The sequence below is a fragment of the Nerophis lumbriciformis genome, linkage group LG33, assembly GCF_033978685.3.
Source record: "Nerophis lumbriciformis linkage group LG33, RoL_Nlum_v2.1, whole genome shotgun sequence".
Taxonomy (NCBI): Eukaryota; Metazoa; Chordata; class Actinopteri; order Syngnathiformes; family Syngnathidae; genus Nerophis; species Nerophis lumbriciformis.
In genome coordinates, this window is record NC_084580.2 from 19,750,739 (window position 1) to 19,767,500 (window position 16,762).

The window sequence follows — 16,762 nt, forward strand, 5'->3', positions numbered from 1 at the left end:
CAACTTATAAATGTTTTTTTCCTGCTTTATTATGCATTTTCGGCAGGTGCGACTTATACTCCAGTGCGACTTATATGTTTTTTTCCTTCTTTGTTATGCATTTTTGGCAGGTGCGACTTATACTCCGGTGCGACTTATATATGTTTTTTTTCCTTCTTTATTATGCATTTTCGGCAGGTGCAACTTATATATGTTTTTTTCCTTCTTTAATATGCATTTTCAGCAGGTGCGACTTATACTCCAGTGCGACTTATATATGTTTTTTTCCTTCTTTATTATGCATTTTCGGCAGGTGCGACTTATACTCCGGTGCGACTTATATATGTTTTTTTCCTTCTTTATTATGCATTTTCGGCAGGTGCGACTTATACTCCGGTGCGACTTATATATGTTTTTTTCCTTCTTTGATATGCATTTTCGGCAGGTGCGACTTATACTCCGAAAAATACGGTATAAGTGTCCTGGCAAAGATGCACAACAAGAACACATCACATGCATTGAGATTGTCAAACTGCATGACAACAACGTTTGAAAAGTGTACACATCAAAGTGTTCATTCAGTTTAAAAAAAAAAAGTATAAGCAGATGAATTAAACATTTGCACAGTGATGAACTTCTCTTCACATCATTCATTCCTTTTAAAAACATTTAATGAGACCGGCCTTTTAAGTTTTTTTTTGTTTTTTTTTCTTACCCAGACAGAATTCTGGAATTATTTAACACGTTGGCAATCATTTCGCTACAGAGTAGCAAGAGCAATATTTAAATAGAGCGCGAACAGACACAGCTGCAGCGTTAAAAGCGGTCAAAGGCGAAAACAAGCGTCTCAGCGTTTTTAAACAGACATTATCATTCAAGCATGCGGTCTCTTTTCTGTAATATGAAGGTTTCAATTTGAGCTTTGGAGGTGGTAAAAGGAGCACATTATACCTTACAGCGCTTGCAGGGAATTTGATCAATACCAGTGATTCAACCTCGCAGCAGCTGCCGAGACTCTCCATCAATAGAAATGACTCGCTCACACTTTAATGTTCTATTTCCCGGCATCTAGATGAAAGGGGGGGGGAAGAAGAAGAAAAAAAAAAGGCCAACTCACCCTTTCGTGGTATTTAATCTCGTAGTCCAGAATGACCCCGTTGGGCTTCTCGGGGGGCAGCCAAGACAGGCTCAAGGTGTCCGCCGTGGAACGCATCAGGTGGACCGTCGGCACTGCTGACGGCGCTGCAAGGGAGCAATCAATCAATCAATCAATCAATCAAATCCTTTATTGTCATTGTCATACATGAACACCAAGAGGGTTGGACTCCGCCAAGTCCGCCCTTTGTGACCGATTCTGTTCATAACTTTTATGGACAGAATTTCTAGGCGCAGTCAAGGCGTTGAGGGGATCCGGTTTGGTGGCTGCAGGATTAGGTCTCTGCTTTTTGCGGATGACGTGGTCCTGATGGCTTCATCTGGCCAGGATCTTCAGCTCTCGCTGGATCGGTTCGCAGCCGAGTGTGAAGCGACTGGGATGGGAATCAGCACCTCCAAGTCCGAGTCCATGGTTCTCCAAGGGTGGAGTGCCATCTCCGGGTTGAGGAGGAGACCCTGCCCCAAGTGCAGGAGTTCAAGTACCTCGGAGTCTTGTTCACGAGTGAGGGAAAAGTGATCGTGAGATCGACAGGCGGATCGGTGCGGCGTCTTCAGTAATGCAGACGCTGTATCGATCCGTTGTGGTGAAGAAGGAGCTGAGCCGGAAGGCAAAGCTCTCAATTTACCGGTCGATCTACGTTCCCATCCTTACCTATGGTCATGAGCTTTGGGTTATGACCGAAAGGACAAGACCACGGGTACAGGCGGCCGAAATGAGTTTCCTCCGCCGGGTGGCGGGGCTCTCCCTTAGAGATAGGGTGAGAAGCTCTGCCATCCGGGGGGGAGCTCAAAGTAAAGCCACTGCTCCTCCACATCGAGAGGAGCCAGATGAGGTGGTTCGGGCATCTGGTCAGGATGCCACCCGAACGCCTCCCTCCTCAGGAGGTGTTTAGGGCACGTCCAACCGGTAGGAGGCCACGGGGAAGACCCAGGACACGTTAGGAAGACTATGTCTCCCGGCTGGCCTGGGAACGCCTCGGGATCCCCCGGGAGGAGCTGGACGAAGTGGCTGGGGAGAGGAAAGTCTGGGCTTCCCTGCTTAGGCTCCTGCCCCCGCGACCCGACCTCGGATAAGCGGAAGAAGATGGATCAACAAGCGACATCAGTGTGTAAAGGATATCACCACATGGGCTCAGGAACACTTCAGAAACCCACTGTCAGTAACTACAGTTGGTCGCTACATCTGTAAGTGCAAGTTAAAACACTCCTATGCAAGGCGAAAACCGTTTATCAACAACGCCCAGAAACGCCGTCGGCTTCGCTGGGCCTGAGCTCATCTAAGATGGACTGATACAAAGTGGAAAAGTGTTCTGTGGTCTGACGAGTCCACATTTCAAATTGTTTTTGGAAACTGTGGACGTCGTGTCCTCCGGACCAAAGAGGGAAAAGAACCATCCGGATTGTTATAGGCGCAAAGTTGAAAAGCCAGCATCTGTGATGGTATGGGGGTGTATTAGTGCCCAAGACATGGGTAACTTACACATCTGTGAAGGCGCCATTAATGCTGAAAGGTACATACAGGTTTTGGAGCAACATATATTGACGTTACCATGGACGCCCCTGCTTATTTCAGCAAGACAATGCCAAAGCCACGTGTTACATCAACGTAGCTTCATAGTAAAAGAGTGCGGGTACTAGACTGGCTTGCCTGTAGTCCAGACCTGTCTCCCATTGAAAATGTGTGGCGCATTATGAAGCCTAAACTAGCACAACGGAGACCCCCGGACTGTTGAACAACTTAAGCTGTACATCAAGCAAGAATGGGAAAGAATTCCACCCGAGAAGCTTAAAAAATGTGTCTCCTCAGTTACCAAACGTTTACTGAGTGTTGTTAAAAGGAAAGGCCGTGTAACACAGTGGTGAACACGCCCTTTCCCAACTACTTTGGCACGTGTTGCAGCCATGAAATTCTAAGTTAATTATTTTTGAGTTTGAACATCAAATATGTTGTCTTTGTAGTGCATTCAATTGAATATGGGTTGAAAAGGATTTGCAATTCATTGTATTCCGTTTATATTTACATCTAACACAATTTCCCAACTCATATGGAAACGGGGTTTGTAGTGCTAAGAGATCATTAAGACACTCATGGACATTGACTGAGTGTAGGATCCACTAAACAGCCTCTTTCATGGTGATGTTAAGTGCTATTGATCGGGGAGGCATATGAATGAACTTGGTTTGTGGACACATTGACAGGTCTACGTACCGGCCTGGTTGGTGGTGATGTTGACCGTGGAGTACCGCGGAGAAGCCGGGTTCTTCCCGGAGACGCCGTTGACCGCCTGCACCTCGAAGCTGTAACGGGTGTGAGCCTGCAGGTTCCTCACCACCACCTTTTTCTGCCTCAGCCCCAGCCGCCGGGGGGAGATGTCCACGTTGTCGTCGCAGCGCGTGCAAGGACTGCGGTCTCGCAGGCATTTCTTACACACCACGTTATACACCAGGTCGCTCCTTCCACCGGTGTCCTCAGGCTCCTCCCACTCCAGCGACAGCGAGGTCTCGTTGACACTGGATATTACGTTGCGGGGGGCTGACGGGATGGCTGCAAAGTGTACAAAATGATGGTCAGGCATCGTTCTTATCAATGCAAAAAGTGGAAAATATCTCAAATAAGGGTGATATTTGCTTATTTTCTGTCTGATAAGATAATTCTTCTCGCTATGCAGATTTTATGTTAGAGTGTTTTACTTGTTTTATTCGGTCCTAAATGATCTCAGTAAGATATTACAGCTTGTAGCTGAGATTTGATGACCTATATTGAGTAAAACATGCTTAAAACTAGAATATCAACTGTTGCAAAGCTGTGTCATCAACACTCACAAGTATAAAACTACTTTTTTTTTAAAGTAATAATTTCTTATTTCAAGCATGAAAAAAAAAAATCATGACTTTGACACAATTGTGTCTCATAATTAAAACTTTGCTGTTTTGTTTTCAATGAAACAATAGAAAATAGGTACCGTATTTTTCGGAGGATAAGTCGCACCTGCCCAAAATGCATAATAAAAAAGGAAAAAAAACATATATAAGTCGCACTGGAGCCCGGCCAAACTATGAAAAAAAAAACTGCGACTTATAGTCCGAAAAATACGGTACTCATATAGTAGTTGTTGCGTTTTGGACCAGTTGTTCCTCCCAGGGAATTCAAGTCACAAGTCGCTCCCAAGCTCTTTACGACACTTAAAGCTGAGTTGAAAAACCACCGGAGACAGAATAGGTATTTTGTAATATATTTGCAAAGCTTTGCAGATATACATTCACAGAGACAGCATAGAACATTCGGCTCGCTAAGATGGTCTGCCCCCCCGAAACACCCTCTCCCCACTTAAGTCCCTGGCAGTCCTGTGTCTCTAGCCAAAACAAATGTCCATTATCTCTCTCTAACATTCCTCATTCAAGGTTAAGCACACAGTTTTGCAGACAACCAAAAGACCACGTTTGGAAGAAAAACACGAGCTGTTTTGTAATATGATTATGAAATAAAAAGAAGTAACACTTAAATTCGGATATAGGTAAATATCTGCCTCTGACAATTCCCCCTTCAGATCTTCTAAAAAGATCTTTATCGCTAGTACAACACTTCTAAAATACGCCCCTCTTTGAGCAAGCGAGTAAAAAATTAAAAGCCTAGTTACATGGGAGATAAACGGATGGAATCTATGTCATTGTCGTCACTGTCAGGGTAGGAAACTAGCATTTCTCGAAAGCTTGACCCCCTTCAGTGACATAGCAAACCCAGAAATAGGGTGGGGTTGTCCTTCTACAGCTCTAACAATGATGCGGGTGCATAAAGACCTAGCACAAGGGGCGATAAAGCAACCGCATGAGGCAATGATGGCCAAGAAAACTCCATCGGGGATCAGGGCAGACTTAATTAGGTCAGACCACCTTCCAAAGGTGCTTTGAAGCCAATCTTTGAAGGGGTCAGAGACACCGGAAACTTCAGTAAGTTCCTTAGACAGGGCATGGAGACCCTCCAGGGCACAAACAGGAACTAAAGGAGTCCAAAACTAACCGAAAACACAAAAAACTGCGACTTATAGTCCGAAAAATACGGTACTCATATAGTAGTTGTTGCGTTTTGGACCAGTTGTTCCTCCCAGGGAATTCAAGTCACAAGTCGCTCCCAAGCTCTTTACGACACTTAAAGCTGAGTTGAAAAACCACCGGAGACAGAATAGGTATTTTGTAATATATTTGCAAAGCTTTGCAGATATACATTCACAGAGACAGCATAGAACATTCGGCTCGCTAAGATGGTCTGCCCCCCGAAACACCCTCTCCCCTCTTAAGTCCCTGGCAGTCCTGTGTCTCTAGCCAAAACAAATGTCCATTATCTCTCTCTAACATTCCTCATTCAAGGTTAAGCACACAGTTTTGCAGACAACCAAAAGACCACATTTGGAAGAAAAACACGAGCTGTTATGATTATGAAATAAAAAGAAGTAACACTTAAATTCGGATATAGGTAAATATCTGCCTCCGACAATTCCCCCTTCAGATCTTCTAAAAAGATCTTTATCACTAGTACAACACTTCTAAAATACGCCCCTCTTTGAGCAAGCGAGTAAAAAATTAAAAGCCTAGTTACATGGGGGATAAACGGATGGAATCTATGTCATTGTCGTCACTGTCAGGGTAGGAAACTAGCATTTCTCGAAAGCTTGACCCCCTTCAGTGACATAGCAAACCCAGAAATAGGGTGGGGTTGTCCTTCTACAGCTCTAACAATGATGTGGGTGCATAAAGACCTAGCACAAGGGGCGATAAAGCAACCGCATGAGGCAATGATGGCCAAGAAAACTCCATCGGGGATCAGGGCAGACTTAATTAGGTCAGACCACCTTCCAAAGGTGCTTTGAAGCCAATCTTTGAAGGGGTCAGAGACACCGGAAACTTCAGTAAGTTCCTTAGACAGGGCATGGAGGCCCTCCAGGGCACAAACAGGAACTAAAGGAGTCCAAAACTAACCGAAAACACAAAAAACTGCGACTTATAGTCCGAAAAATGCGGTACTCATATAGTAGTTGTTGCGTTTTGGACCAGTTGTTCCTCCCAGGGAATTCAAGTCACAAGTCGCTCCCAAGCTCTTTACGACACTTAAAGCTGAGTTGAAAAACCACCGGAGACAGAATAGGTATTTTGTAATATATTTGCAAAGCTTTGCAGATATACATTCACAGAGAGAGCATAGAACATTCGGCTCGCCCCGCTAAGATGGTCTGCCCCCCCGAAACACCCTCTCCCCTCTTAAGTCCCTGGCAGTCCTGTGTCTCTAGCCAAAACAAATGTCCATTATCTCTCTCTAACATTCCTCATTCAAGGTTAAGCACACAGTTTTGCAGACAACCAAAAGACCACGTTTGGAAGAAAAACACGAGCTGTTTTGTAATATGATTATGAAATAAAAAGAAGTAACACTTAAATTCGGATATAGGTAAATATCTGCCTCCGACAATTCCCCCTTCAGATCTTCTAAAAAGATCTTTATCACTAGTACAACACTTCTAAAATACGCCCCTCTTTGAGCAAGCGAGTAAAAAATTAAAAGCCTAGTTACATGGGAGATAAACGGATGGAATCTATGTCATTGTCGTCACTGTCAGGGTAGGAAACTAGCATTTCTCGAAAGCTTGACCCCCTTCAGTGACATAGCAAACCCAGAAATAGGGTGGGGTTGTCCTTCTACAGCTCTAACAATGATGCGGGTGCATAAAGACCGAGCACCAGGGGCGATAAAGCAACCGCATGAGGCAATGATGGCCAAGAAAACTCCATCGGGGATCAGGGCAGACTTAATTAGGTCAGACCACCTTCCAAAGGTGCTTTGAAGCCAATCTTTGAAGGGGTCAGAGACACCGGAAACTTCAGTAAGTTCCTTAGACAGGGCATGGAGGCCCTCCAGGGCACAAACAGGAACTAAAGGAGTTACCGAAAACACAAAAAACTGCGACTTATAGTCCGAAAAATACGGTACTCATATAGTAGTTGTTGCGTTTTGGACCAGTTGTTCCTCCCAGGGAATTCAAGTCACAAGTCGCTCCCAAGCTCTTTACGACACTTAAAGCTGAGTTGAAAAACCACCGGAGACAGAATAGGTATTTTGTAATATATTTGCAAAGCTTTGCAGATATACATTCACAGAGACAGCATAGAACATTCGGCTCGCTAAGATGGTCTGCCCCCCGAAACACCCTCTCCCCTCTTAAGTCCCTGGCAGGCCTGTGTCTCTAGCCAAAACAAATGTCCATTATCTCTCTCTAACATTCCTCATTCAAGGTTAAGCACACAGTTTTGCAGACAACCAAAAGACCACATTTGGAAGAAAAACACCAGCTGTTTTGTAATATGATTATGAAATAAAAAGAAGTAACACTTAAATTCGGATATAGGTAAAGATCTGCCTCCGACAATTCCCCCTTCAGATCTTCTAAAAAGATCTTTATCACTAGTACAACACTTGTAAAATACGCCCCTCTTTGAGCAAGCTAGTAAAAAATTAAAAGCCTAGTTACATGGGAGATAAACGGATGGAATCTATGTCATTGTCGTCACTGTCAGGGTAGGAAACTAGCATTTCTCGAAAGCTTGACCCCCTTCAGTGACATAGCAAACCCAGAAATAGGGTGGGGTTGTCCTTCTACAGCTCTAACAATGATGCGGGTGCATAAAGACCGAGCACAAGGGGCGATAAAGCAACCGCATGAGGCAATGATGGCCAAGAAAACTCCATCGGGGATCAGGGCAGACTTAATTAGGTCAGACCACCTTCCAAAGGTGCTTTGAAGGGGTCAGAGACACCGGAAACTTCAGTAAGTTCCTTAGACAGGGCATGGAGGCCCTCCAGGGCACAAACAGGAACTAAAGGAGTCCAAAACTAACCGAAAACACAAAAAACTGCGACTTATAGTCCGAAAAATACGGTACTCATATAGTAGTTGTTGCATTTTGGACCAGTTGTTCCTCCCAGGGAATTCAAGTCACAAGTCGCTCCCAAGCTCTTTACGACACTTAAAGCTGAGTTGAAAAACCACCGGAGACAGAATAGGTATTTTGTAATATATTTGCAAAGCTTTGCAGATATACATTCACAGAGACAGCATAGAACATTCGGCTCGCTAAGATGGTCTGCCCCCCGAAACACCCTCTCCCCTCTTAAGTCCCTGGCAGTCCTGTGTCTCTAGCCAAAACAAATGTCCATTATCTCTCTCTAACATTCCTCATTCAAGGTTAAGCACACAGTTTTGCAGACAACCAAAAGACCACATTTGGAAGAAAAACACGAGCTGTTTTGTAATATGATTATGAAATAAAAAGAAGTAACACTTAAATTCGGATATAGGTAAATATCTGCCTCCGACAATTCCCCCTTCAGATCTTCTAAAAAGATCTTTATCACTAGTACAACACTTCTAAAATACGCCCCTCTTTGAGCAAGCGAGTAAAAAATTAAAAGCCTAGTTACATGGGAGATAAACGGATGGAATCTATGTCATTGTCGTCACTGTCAGGGTAGGAAACTAGCATTTCTCGAAAGCTTGACCCCCTTCAGTGACATAGCAAACCCAGAAATAGGGTGGGGTTGTCCTTCTACAGCTCTAACAATGATGCGGGTGCATAAAGACCTAGCACAAAGGGGCGATAAAGCAACCGCATGAGGCAATGATGGCCAAGAAAACTCCATCGGGGATCAGGGCAGACTTAATTAGGTCAGACCACCTTCCAAAGGTGCTTTGAAGCCAATCTTTGAAGGGGTCAGAGACACCGGAAACGTCAGTAAGTTCCTTAGACAGGGCATGGAGGCCCTCCAGGGCACAAACAGGAACTAAAGGAGTCCAAAACTAACCGAAAACACAAAAAACTGCGACTTATAGTCCGAAAAATACGGTACTCATATAGTAGTTGTTGCGTTTTGGACCAGTTGTTCCTCCCAGGGAATTCAAGTCACAAGTCGCTCCCAAGCTCTTTACGACACTTAAAGCTGAGTTGAAAAACCACCGGAGACAGAGTAGGTATTTTGTTGTATATTTTCAAAGCTTTGCAGATATACTTTCAGACCAGTCCAGCATAGAACATTCTATCGCCCCGCCAAAATGGTCTCTCTTTCCCGATCCCAAAACTCCTCTCTTTTCTCCCCATCTCTGTAGTCAAAATACATGCTAGTCAAAACACATTCCAAAGCCTCAAGGTTAACACACACAGTTTACTTGCAGACAAAAAGAAAGAAAATAAAATGGAAAACACGAGCTGTTTTCAAATATGACTACGAAAGAAAATAAGTAACACTAAAATTCGGATATATGTAAATATCTGCCTCCGACTATACTGTACAGTTGGCACAGTACAGTAAACTGACAGTTAATATTTAAACATGTGACATTTCTTTTTTTTTTTTTTTTCAACTTTTTTTATTGGCATTTTCAAATCGACAGAAAAAAGTGCAAGTCGAAACAGTACAATTTTAAAGTCAGTAAATTATTCACACCCTTTCCCTTAAAACCCAAACCACCCCACTCAGGTCCCACCAACAAGGGACAAATGGCACAATTATATAACAAGAAAGACGACAAAGACAAACACATTCACACACACACACACACACACACACACACACACACACACACACACACACACACACACACACACACACACACACACACACACACACATACGAGGCCAGAGACAGACAGACGGGGTGAAAAGGAGAGAGAGGGAGAAAAAAAAAAAGAAAAAAAAATTATATATATATAAAAAAATATATAATAATAAAATAAAAATAAAAATTTAATAATAATAATATAAACATGTGACATTTCTAACAATTATGAACATAAATAGTTCATGCACATTCAGATAAATTCTTCAAAATTACAATAAAACATTTTTTGGCCGGGGTTCCGGGCTGTATATATGCGCACTAATTGACTGAAAGAGCACGCACTTGACGTGATGATGTCATGTTGTCGATGGAAAAATGCTTTTTTAAACAATATGATTTGCCTGAGCGTGTCAGGACTTGGACTTTGGCTTGGTTTGTTCTCCCGAGGTGCAAGTGAATTGGACCAGATGTGGCATGAAGGTGAATACATGATTTATTTAAACACTATAACTACAGGCCCTGCGATGAGGTGGCGACTTGTCCAGGGTGTACTCCGCCTTCCGCCCGATTGTAGCTGAGATAGGCTCCAGCGCCCCCCGCGACTCCGAAGGGAATAAGCGGTAGAAAATGGATGGACTATAACTACAAAAAAACTACAAACGAAAAGCGCGCACAGTGGCGGAGAAACGACTTGGCTATGAAAACAAATACTTGCACAAAGGCAGAAACTATGAACAACAAAAAACACGAACTGTGGCTTAATAAACAAAAACTTACTTGGCATGGAACCGGCATGAAAGAAGAGCAGCAAGGGTCTTAAGGGTGTGTGGAGAGTGTGCAGAAGCATAAATGTGGGATGTCGTCAGAACGACAAACTGAAAACAATGAACTTAAATACTATAGACATGATTAACGAAAATAGGTGCGTGACTCAAAACGTGAAACAGGTGCGTGACGTGACAGGTGAAAACTAATGGTTGCTATGGTGACAAAACAAAAGTGCACAAAAAGTCCAAAAACAAAACCAAACATGACTAAAACAAAAACATGATCACACAGACATGACAGAGCGGCGAGTAGACCCCGAGAGTAACAAGCGGTTGCCTTGTTGAATTTCCTTTAAGAACAATAAATTAGTTTTTACTATAAGTAAAATGTAGTGCCGAGCGCATATCATTATGTCAAGATAATGTCACTAGCATTTACTTAAGTTAAGAATATTTTTCAACATATTGAGAAAAAAGGTCTCATATTATTTTTTTCTACCAAGAAAAGTGCACTTGTTATTAGTGAGAAAATACTTATTGTTAAAGGGGAACATTATCACCAGACCTATGTAAGCGTCAATATACAGGTAAAAGCCAGTAAATTAGAATATTTTGAAAAACTTAATTTATTTCAGTAATTGCATTCAAAAGGTGTAACTTGTACATTATATTTATTCATTGCACACAGACTGATGCATTCAAATGTTTATTTCATTTAATTTTGATGATTTGAAGTGGCAACAAATGAAAATCCAAAATTCCGTGTGTCACAAAAGTAGAATATTACTTAAGGCTAATACAAAAAAGGGATTTTTAGAAATGTTGGCCAACTGAAAAGTATGAAAATGAAAAATATGAGCATGTACAATACTCAATACTTGGTTGGAGCTCCTTTTGCCTCAATTACTGCGTTAATGCGGCGTGGCATGGAGTCGATGAGTTTCTGGCACTGCTCAGGTGTTATGAGAGCCCAGGTTGCTCTGATAGTGGCCTTCAACTCTTCTGCGTTTTTGGGTCTGGCATTCTGCATCTTCCTTTTCACAATACCCCACAGATTTTCTATGGGGCTAAGGTCAGGGGAGTTGGCGGGCCAATTTAGAACAGAAATACCATGGTCCGTAAACCAGGCACGGGTAGATTTTGCGCTGTGTGCAGGCGCCAAGTCCTGTTGGAACTTGAAATCTTCATCTCCATAGAGCAGGTCAGCAGCAGGAAGCATGAAGTGCTCTAAAACTTGCTGGTAGACGGCTGCGTTGACCCTGGATCTCAGGAAACAGAGTGGACCGACACCAGCAGATGACATGGCACCCCAAACCATCACCCAACCATGCAAATTTTGCATTTCCTTTGGAAATCGAGGTCCCAGAGTCTGGAGGAAGACAGGAGAGGCACAGGATCCACGTTGCCTAAAGTCTAGTGTAAAGTTTCCACCATCAGTGATGGTTTGGGGTGCCATGTCATCTGCTGGTGTCGGTCCACTCTGTTTCCTGAGATCCAGGGTCAACGCAGCCGTCTACCAGCAAGTTTTAGAGCACTTCATGCTTCCTGCTGTTGACCTGCTCTATGGAGATGGAGATTTCAAGTTCCAACAGGACTTGGCGCCTGCACACAGCGCAAAATCTACCCGTGCCTGGTTTATGGACCATGGTATTTCTGTTCTAAATTGGCCCGCCAACTCCCCTGACCTTAGCCCCATAGAAAATCTGTGGGGTATTGTGAAAAGGAAGATGCAGAATGCCAGACCCAAAAACGCAGAAGAGTTGAAGGCCACTATCAGAGCAACCTGGGCTCTCATAACACCTGAGCAGTGCCAGAAACTCATCGACTCCATGCCACGCCGCATTAACGCAGTAATTGAGGCAAAAGGAGCTCCAACCAAGTATTGAGTATTGTACATGCTCATATTTTTCATTTTCATACTTTTCAGTTGGCCAACATTTCTAAAAATCCCTTTTTTGTATTAGCCTTAAGTAATATTCTAATTTTGTGACACACGGAATTTTGGATTTTCATTTGTTGCCACTTCAAATCATCAAAATTAAATGAAATAAACATTTGAATGCATCAGTCTGTGTGCAATGAATAAATATAATGTACAAGTTACACCTTTTGAATGCAATTACTGAAATAAATCAAGTTTTTCAAAATATTCTAATTTACTGGCTTTTACCTGTATACCTTGATGTTGCAGAAAAAAAGACCATATATTTTTTTAACCGATTTCCGAACTCTAAATGGGTGAATTTATCACGGGTACAAGCGGCCGAAATGAGTTTCCTCCGCCGAGTGGCAGGGCTCTCCCTTAGAGATAGGGTGAGAAGCTCTGTCATCCGGGAGGAGCTCAAAGTAAAGCCGCTGCTCCTCCACATGGAGAGGAGCCAGATGAGGTGGTTCGGGCATCTGGTCAGGATGCCACCCTAACGCCTCCATAGGGAGGTGTTTAGGACACGTCCGACCGGGAGGAGGCCTCGGGGAAGACCCAGGACACGTTGGGAAGACTATCTCTCCCGGCTGGCCTGGGAATGCCTCGGGATCCCCCGGGAGGAGCTGGACGAAGTGGCTGGGGAGAGGGAAGTCTGGGCTTCCCTGCTTAGGTTGCTGCCCCTGCGACCCGACCTCGGATAAGCGGAAGAAGATGGATGGATGGATGGATTTTTGAAATGTATAAATCGATTTAGAATCGGGATGACTGAGAATCACAATTCGGAAGAGAATAACACTATTGTGCACCCCTAACGGTCTGGCCTGTAACCAATTGGCTGCGATGAACGAGGGACTACTTTAATGAGAAAGAAAAGGATGTACTGTATGTGTAGCTTAGTCCTCATTACTAAGTAATGCGGTGCATACAGATACGAAAACAAAGTGTCCGTTGCTTTTCTTCTTGGTGCTCACGGATAACCACAATTCCCATATCAGCAGAGCGCAGGAACACTGTGCTGCATGAAGCAGTGCTCCGCCTTTTGACTGAGGAATGTTTGAAATGTGGATGATAACCGCTAAGGGGTGTGGGACACAGACTGGTTAAGCCAACGTGCTCTTCATCCTATTACCAAAGAAGAAGGGCGAAAGAGAGGGAGAATTCTCCTCCAAACAAGACTAAGGCTGAAACGACGCGTCGACGTAGTCGACGTCATCGGTTACGTAAATACGTCGACGCCGTTTTTGTGCGTCGGCGCGTCGCATATTTACGTCACACTACTTTACTGTCATGGCGGAGCGCAAAGCAGACGATGCGAGCGAGGGGAAAAAAAGCACGCCAAAAGTCGTCAAAAGTGTGGGAGTATTTCAATAAATGGCCTAATAATGTTGTTGTATGCACACTGTGTCGAGCGGAAATGGCCTATCATAGCAGCACAACGGCTATGAACGAACATTTGAAAAGAAAACCCCCGACAGCGTTCTTGCCATCACCATCAACAAGTCAATCGTCCGCGTGCGTATACGTTGTCATTATTACACAAAAACATGAATGTGTCACTTGTATCTGCGTTGTAAATTCATAAACTAGAGCACCGTTTCGCTCTGAGAGGCGCGTTTGGCGTGCCTGTTCAGTGTTTACAAAGACGCGCTCCTCTTTAACGCTGTGGAGAGGCGGCGGCGGCGAGCGAGCGGCAAGGCGGGGCGCGCCGGGAGCGACGCCGCAAACGTGCCCAGGTGCGCGATCCGCGCAGTTGGAAGAGAAAAGACTTTGTGTAAAATTAAAAGATTGTAAACCTGGCAAAGCCGTCTAGCGTTCAGTCTGTCGGTCCTGAAAGAACCCCACGGCACAAGACGTGTCACAAACGCTAACGTTAATTAGTTGTGCAAATACCTTTTACAACATTAACAGTTACATATACGATGTACAAACGAACAATTAACTTTCATTTTAATCATACTATCATTGTTGTGTTATTAAGCAAAATAAGCAATACTTTTACTTTTGTTGAAATGTTTACACTGTACACTTTTTTGTATTGGATGTTTAGCTTTATTTTTGCACATTTTAGCAAATAAGCAATACTTTTACTTTTGTTGAAATGTTTACACTTGTTACAGAATATTTCCGTTTTGCACTTTTTTGTATTGGATGTTTATCTTTATTTTTGCACATTTTAAAGCAAAATAAGCAATACTTTTACTTTTGAAATGCTTATACTATTCCAGAATATTAAGATTTGCACTGGATGTTTACTTTTATATTTGCACATTAAAAAGCAAATAAGCTACTTTTAATTTTGTTAAATGTTAAAAGTTTTAAATGTTTACATTGTTACAGAATATTTTGTCATGTTGTTGTCAATGTTGACTGACTAGTGGCCATACTTTTTTTTTTGTAAATAAAAGCCATGCCTTTTGAAAAAACTGGCCTACATTTATTTTTTCCTCTTCATTTTAAATTAAAAAAAAAATCGGTAAAAGGAAAAATAATCTATAGATTAATCGAAAAAATAATCTATAGATTAACCGATTAATCGAAAAAAATAATCTATAGATTAATCGATAGAAAAATAATCGTTAGCTGCAGCCCTAAACAAGACGTCCACTAACTTTCGCCCTCAGCCACGTTTCACTTGCCCTGTCCTTTCCAATTAGCGGGAGACGGTTCAGAGTGGAGGCTCTTCTAATTGGACAACACTCTTAAACGCACGCTGAGCCCAAGCTGCCGACTGGCTCAACCTCTCTAGCGCAACACAAAGCACAGGCTGCCTGGCACAAGCTCTGACAGACCGCAGGGGACAGAACTGTTCGGCCTGTGTGTTTGAATGTTTAGTCAGGAGGTGCTGATGCCCAAGTTCATGCCTGTGTGTGTTGGACAGTGTCAGAGTCCACAGTGTTCCTGCGACAGGGAGGACAGTTGCAAGCCGTGTGTGTCATTTAATGTGTGGAAAGGCCCCCGGAGAGTGATTTTACACAGTCAAGGCAGCTCATGTCACTCTAAATCAGCACCATCACCTCTCTATCCGCCTCTCTCAGAGCTTTGTCCATCCGCAACTGATATGGACTCTGGAGCGGATCACATTAGTTACCGGCAAGCCTACAATTTCCCACTGACAAGGCCCACATTAGTTTCCATTGGCCGTTTTTCGGTGACAACTGGGTGTAGGTCACATTTACTGCTGTTCTGCGACATATTTCATAAACATTATTAGGATATTGGGTTGTGTTTTTGTGTTGTGTTTTTCCTTGCCCTGATATGGGATCTGAGCCGATGATGTCGTTGTGGCTTGTGCAGCCCTTTGAGACACTCGTGATTTGCGGCTATGTAAGTAAACATTGATTGATTGATTGATTGATTTAAGTCAGGACTTTGGGAAGGCCATTCTAAAACCTTAAATCTAGCCTGATTTCGCCATTCCTTTACCACTTTTGACGTGTGTTTGGGGTCATTGTCCTGTTGGAACACCCAACTGCGCCCAAGACCCAACCTCCGGGCTGATGATTTTAGGTTGTCCTTAAGAATTTGGAGGTAATCCTCCTTTTTCATTGTCCCATTTACTCTCTGTAAAGAACCAGTTCCATTGGCAGCAAAACAGGCACAGAGCATAATACTACCACCACCATGCTTTGCGGTAGGGATGGTGTTCCTGGGATTAAAGGCCTCACCTTTTCTCCTCCAAACATGTTGCTGGGAATTGTGGCCAAACAGCTCAATTTTTGTTTCATCTGACCACAGAACTTTCCTCCAGAAGGTCTTATCTTTGTCCATGTGATGTAAGGTGAAACAAAAATCAAGCTGTTTGGCCACAATACCCAGCAATATGTTTGGAGGACAAAAGGTATATAATAATATATTTTTCTTGATATTCTCTTAATGAGAAGCCTGTATTAGCATATGAAATAAACATTTTAAAAAGTGCCTCACCTGCTTTGAACCTCACCGCATGTCACTGCTTATGATTCATAGAGACTCAAAAGTAGTTTGTTCCGTTGAGCTCGTAACAATGGGCAACAAGGTAAAACCATTGCCGTTGTTAGGCCTATTTTAGGGGGGCTCAAGCCCCCCTAAAATATTCTTAAGCCCCCCTGAATAATTTGGTGTTTTTTTGTTTGTTTTTTACAAATAAATGCCGACATATTCATTATAAAGTGGCCCAAATATGAGTTTAAATAAATAATCATATAACCTGTTATTATTCACTCAGTTTCCCCTCACTTCGTAGCGTAAGGTAGAGAGCCCCTTTAGTGCGTCGGTATCCAATCCATTCCACTTGTTCATATAGAAAATGCCCACATCACTCAAATTCGAGTACCATTTGCTTGCGGTCCTGCAGGT

At 43.1% G+C, this 16,762-nt stretch overlaps 1 protein-coding gene across 2 annotated transcripts in view; it reads right to left on the minus strand.

Moving 5' to 3' along the window:
• ephb3a (eph receptor B3a) overlaps positions 1-16,762 on the minus strand; it is a 253,578-nt gene that overhangs the window by 89,202 nt on the left and 147,614 nt on the right. For both annotated transcript variants that reach the window (XM_061928803.2, XM_061928804.1), the window contains exons 5-6: positions 3,344-3,679; positions 1,097-1,221 (exon numbers count right to left, since the gene is read on the minus strand). In XM_061928803.2, coding sequence (XP_061784787.1) covers positions 1,097-1,221; positions 3,344-3,679 — 461 coding nt within the window. The remainder of the gene's footprint in view (positions 1-1,096; positions 1,222-3,343; positions 3,680-16,762) is intronic.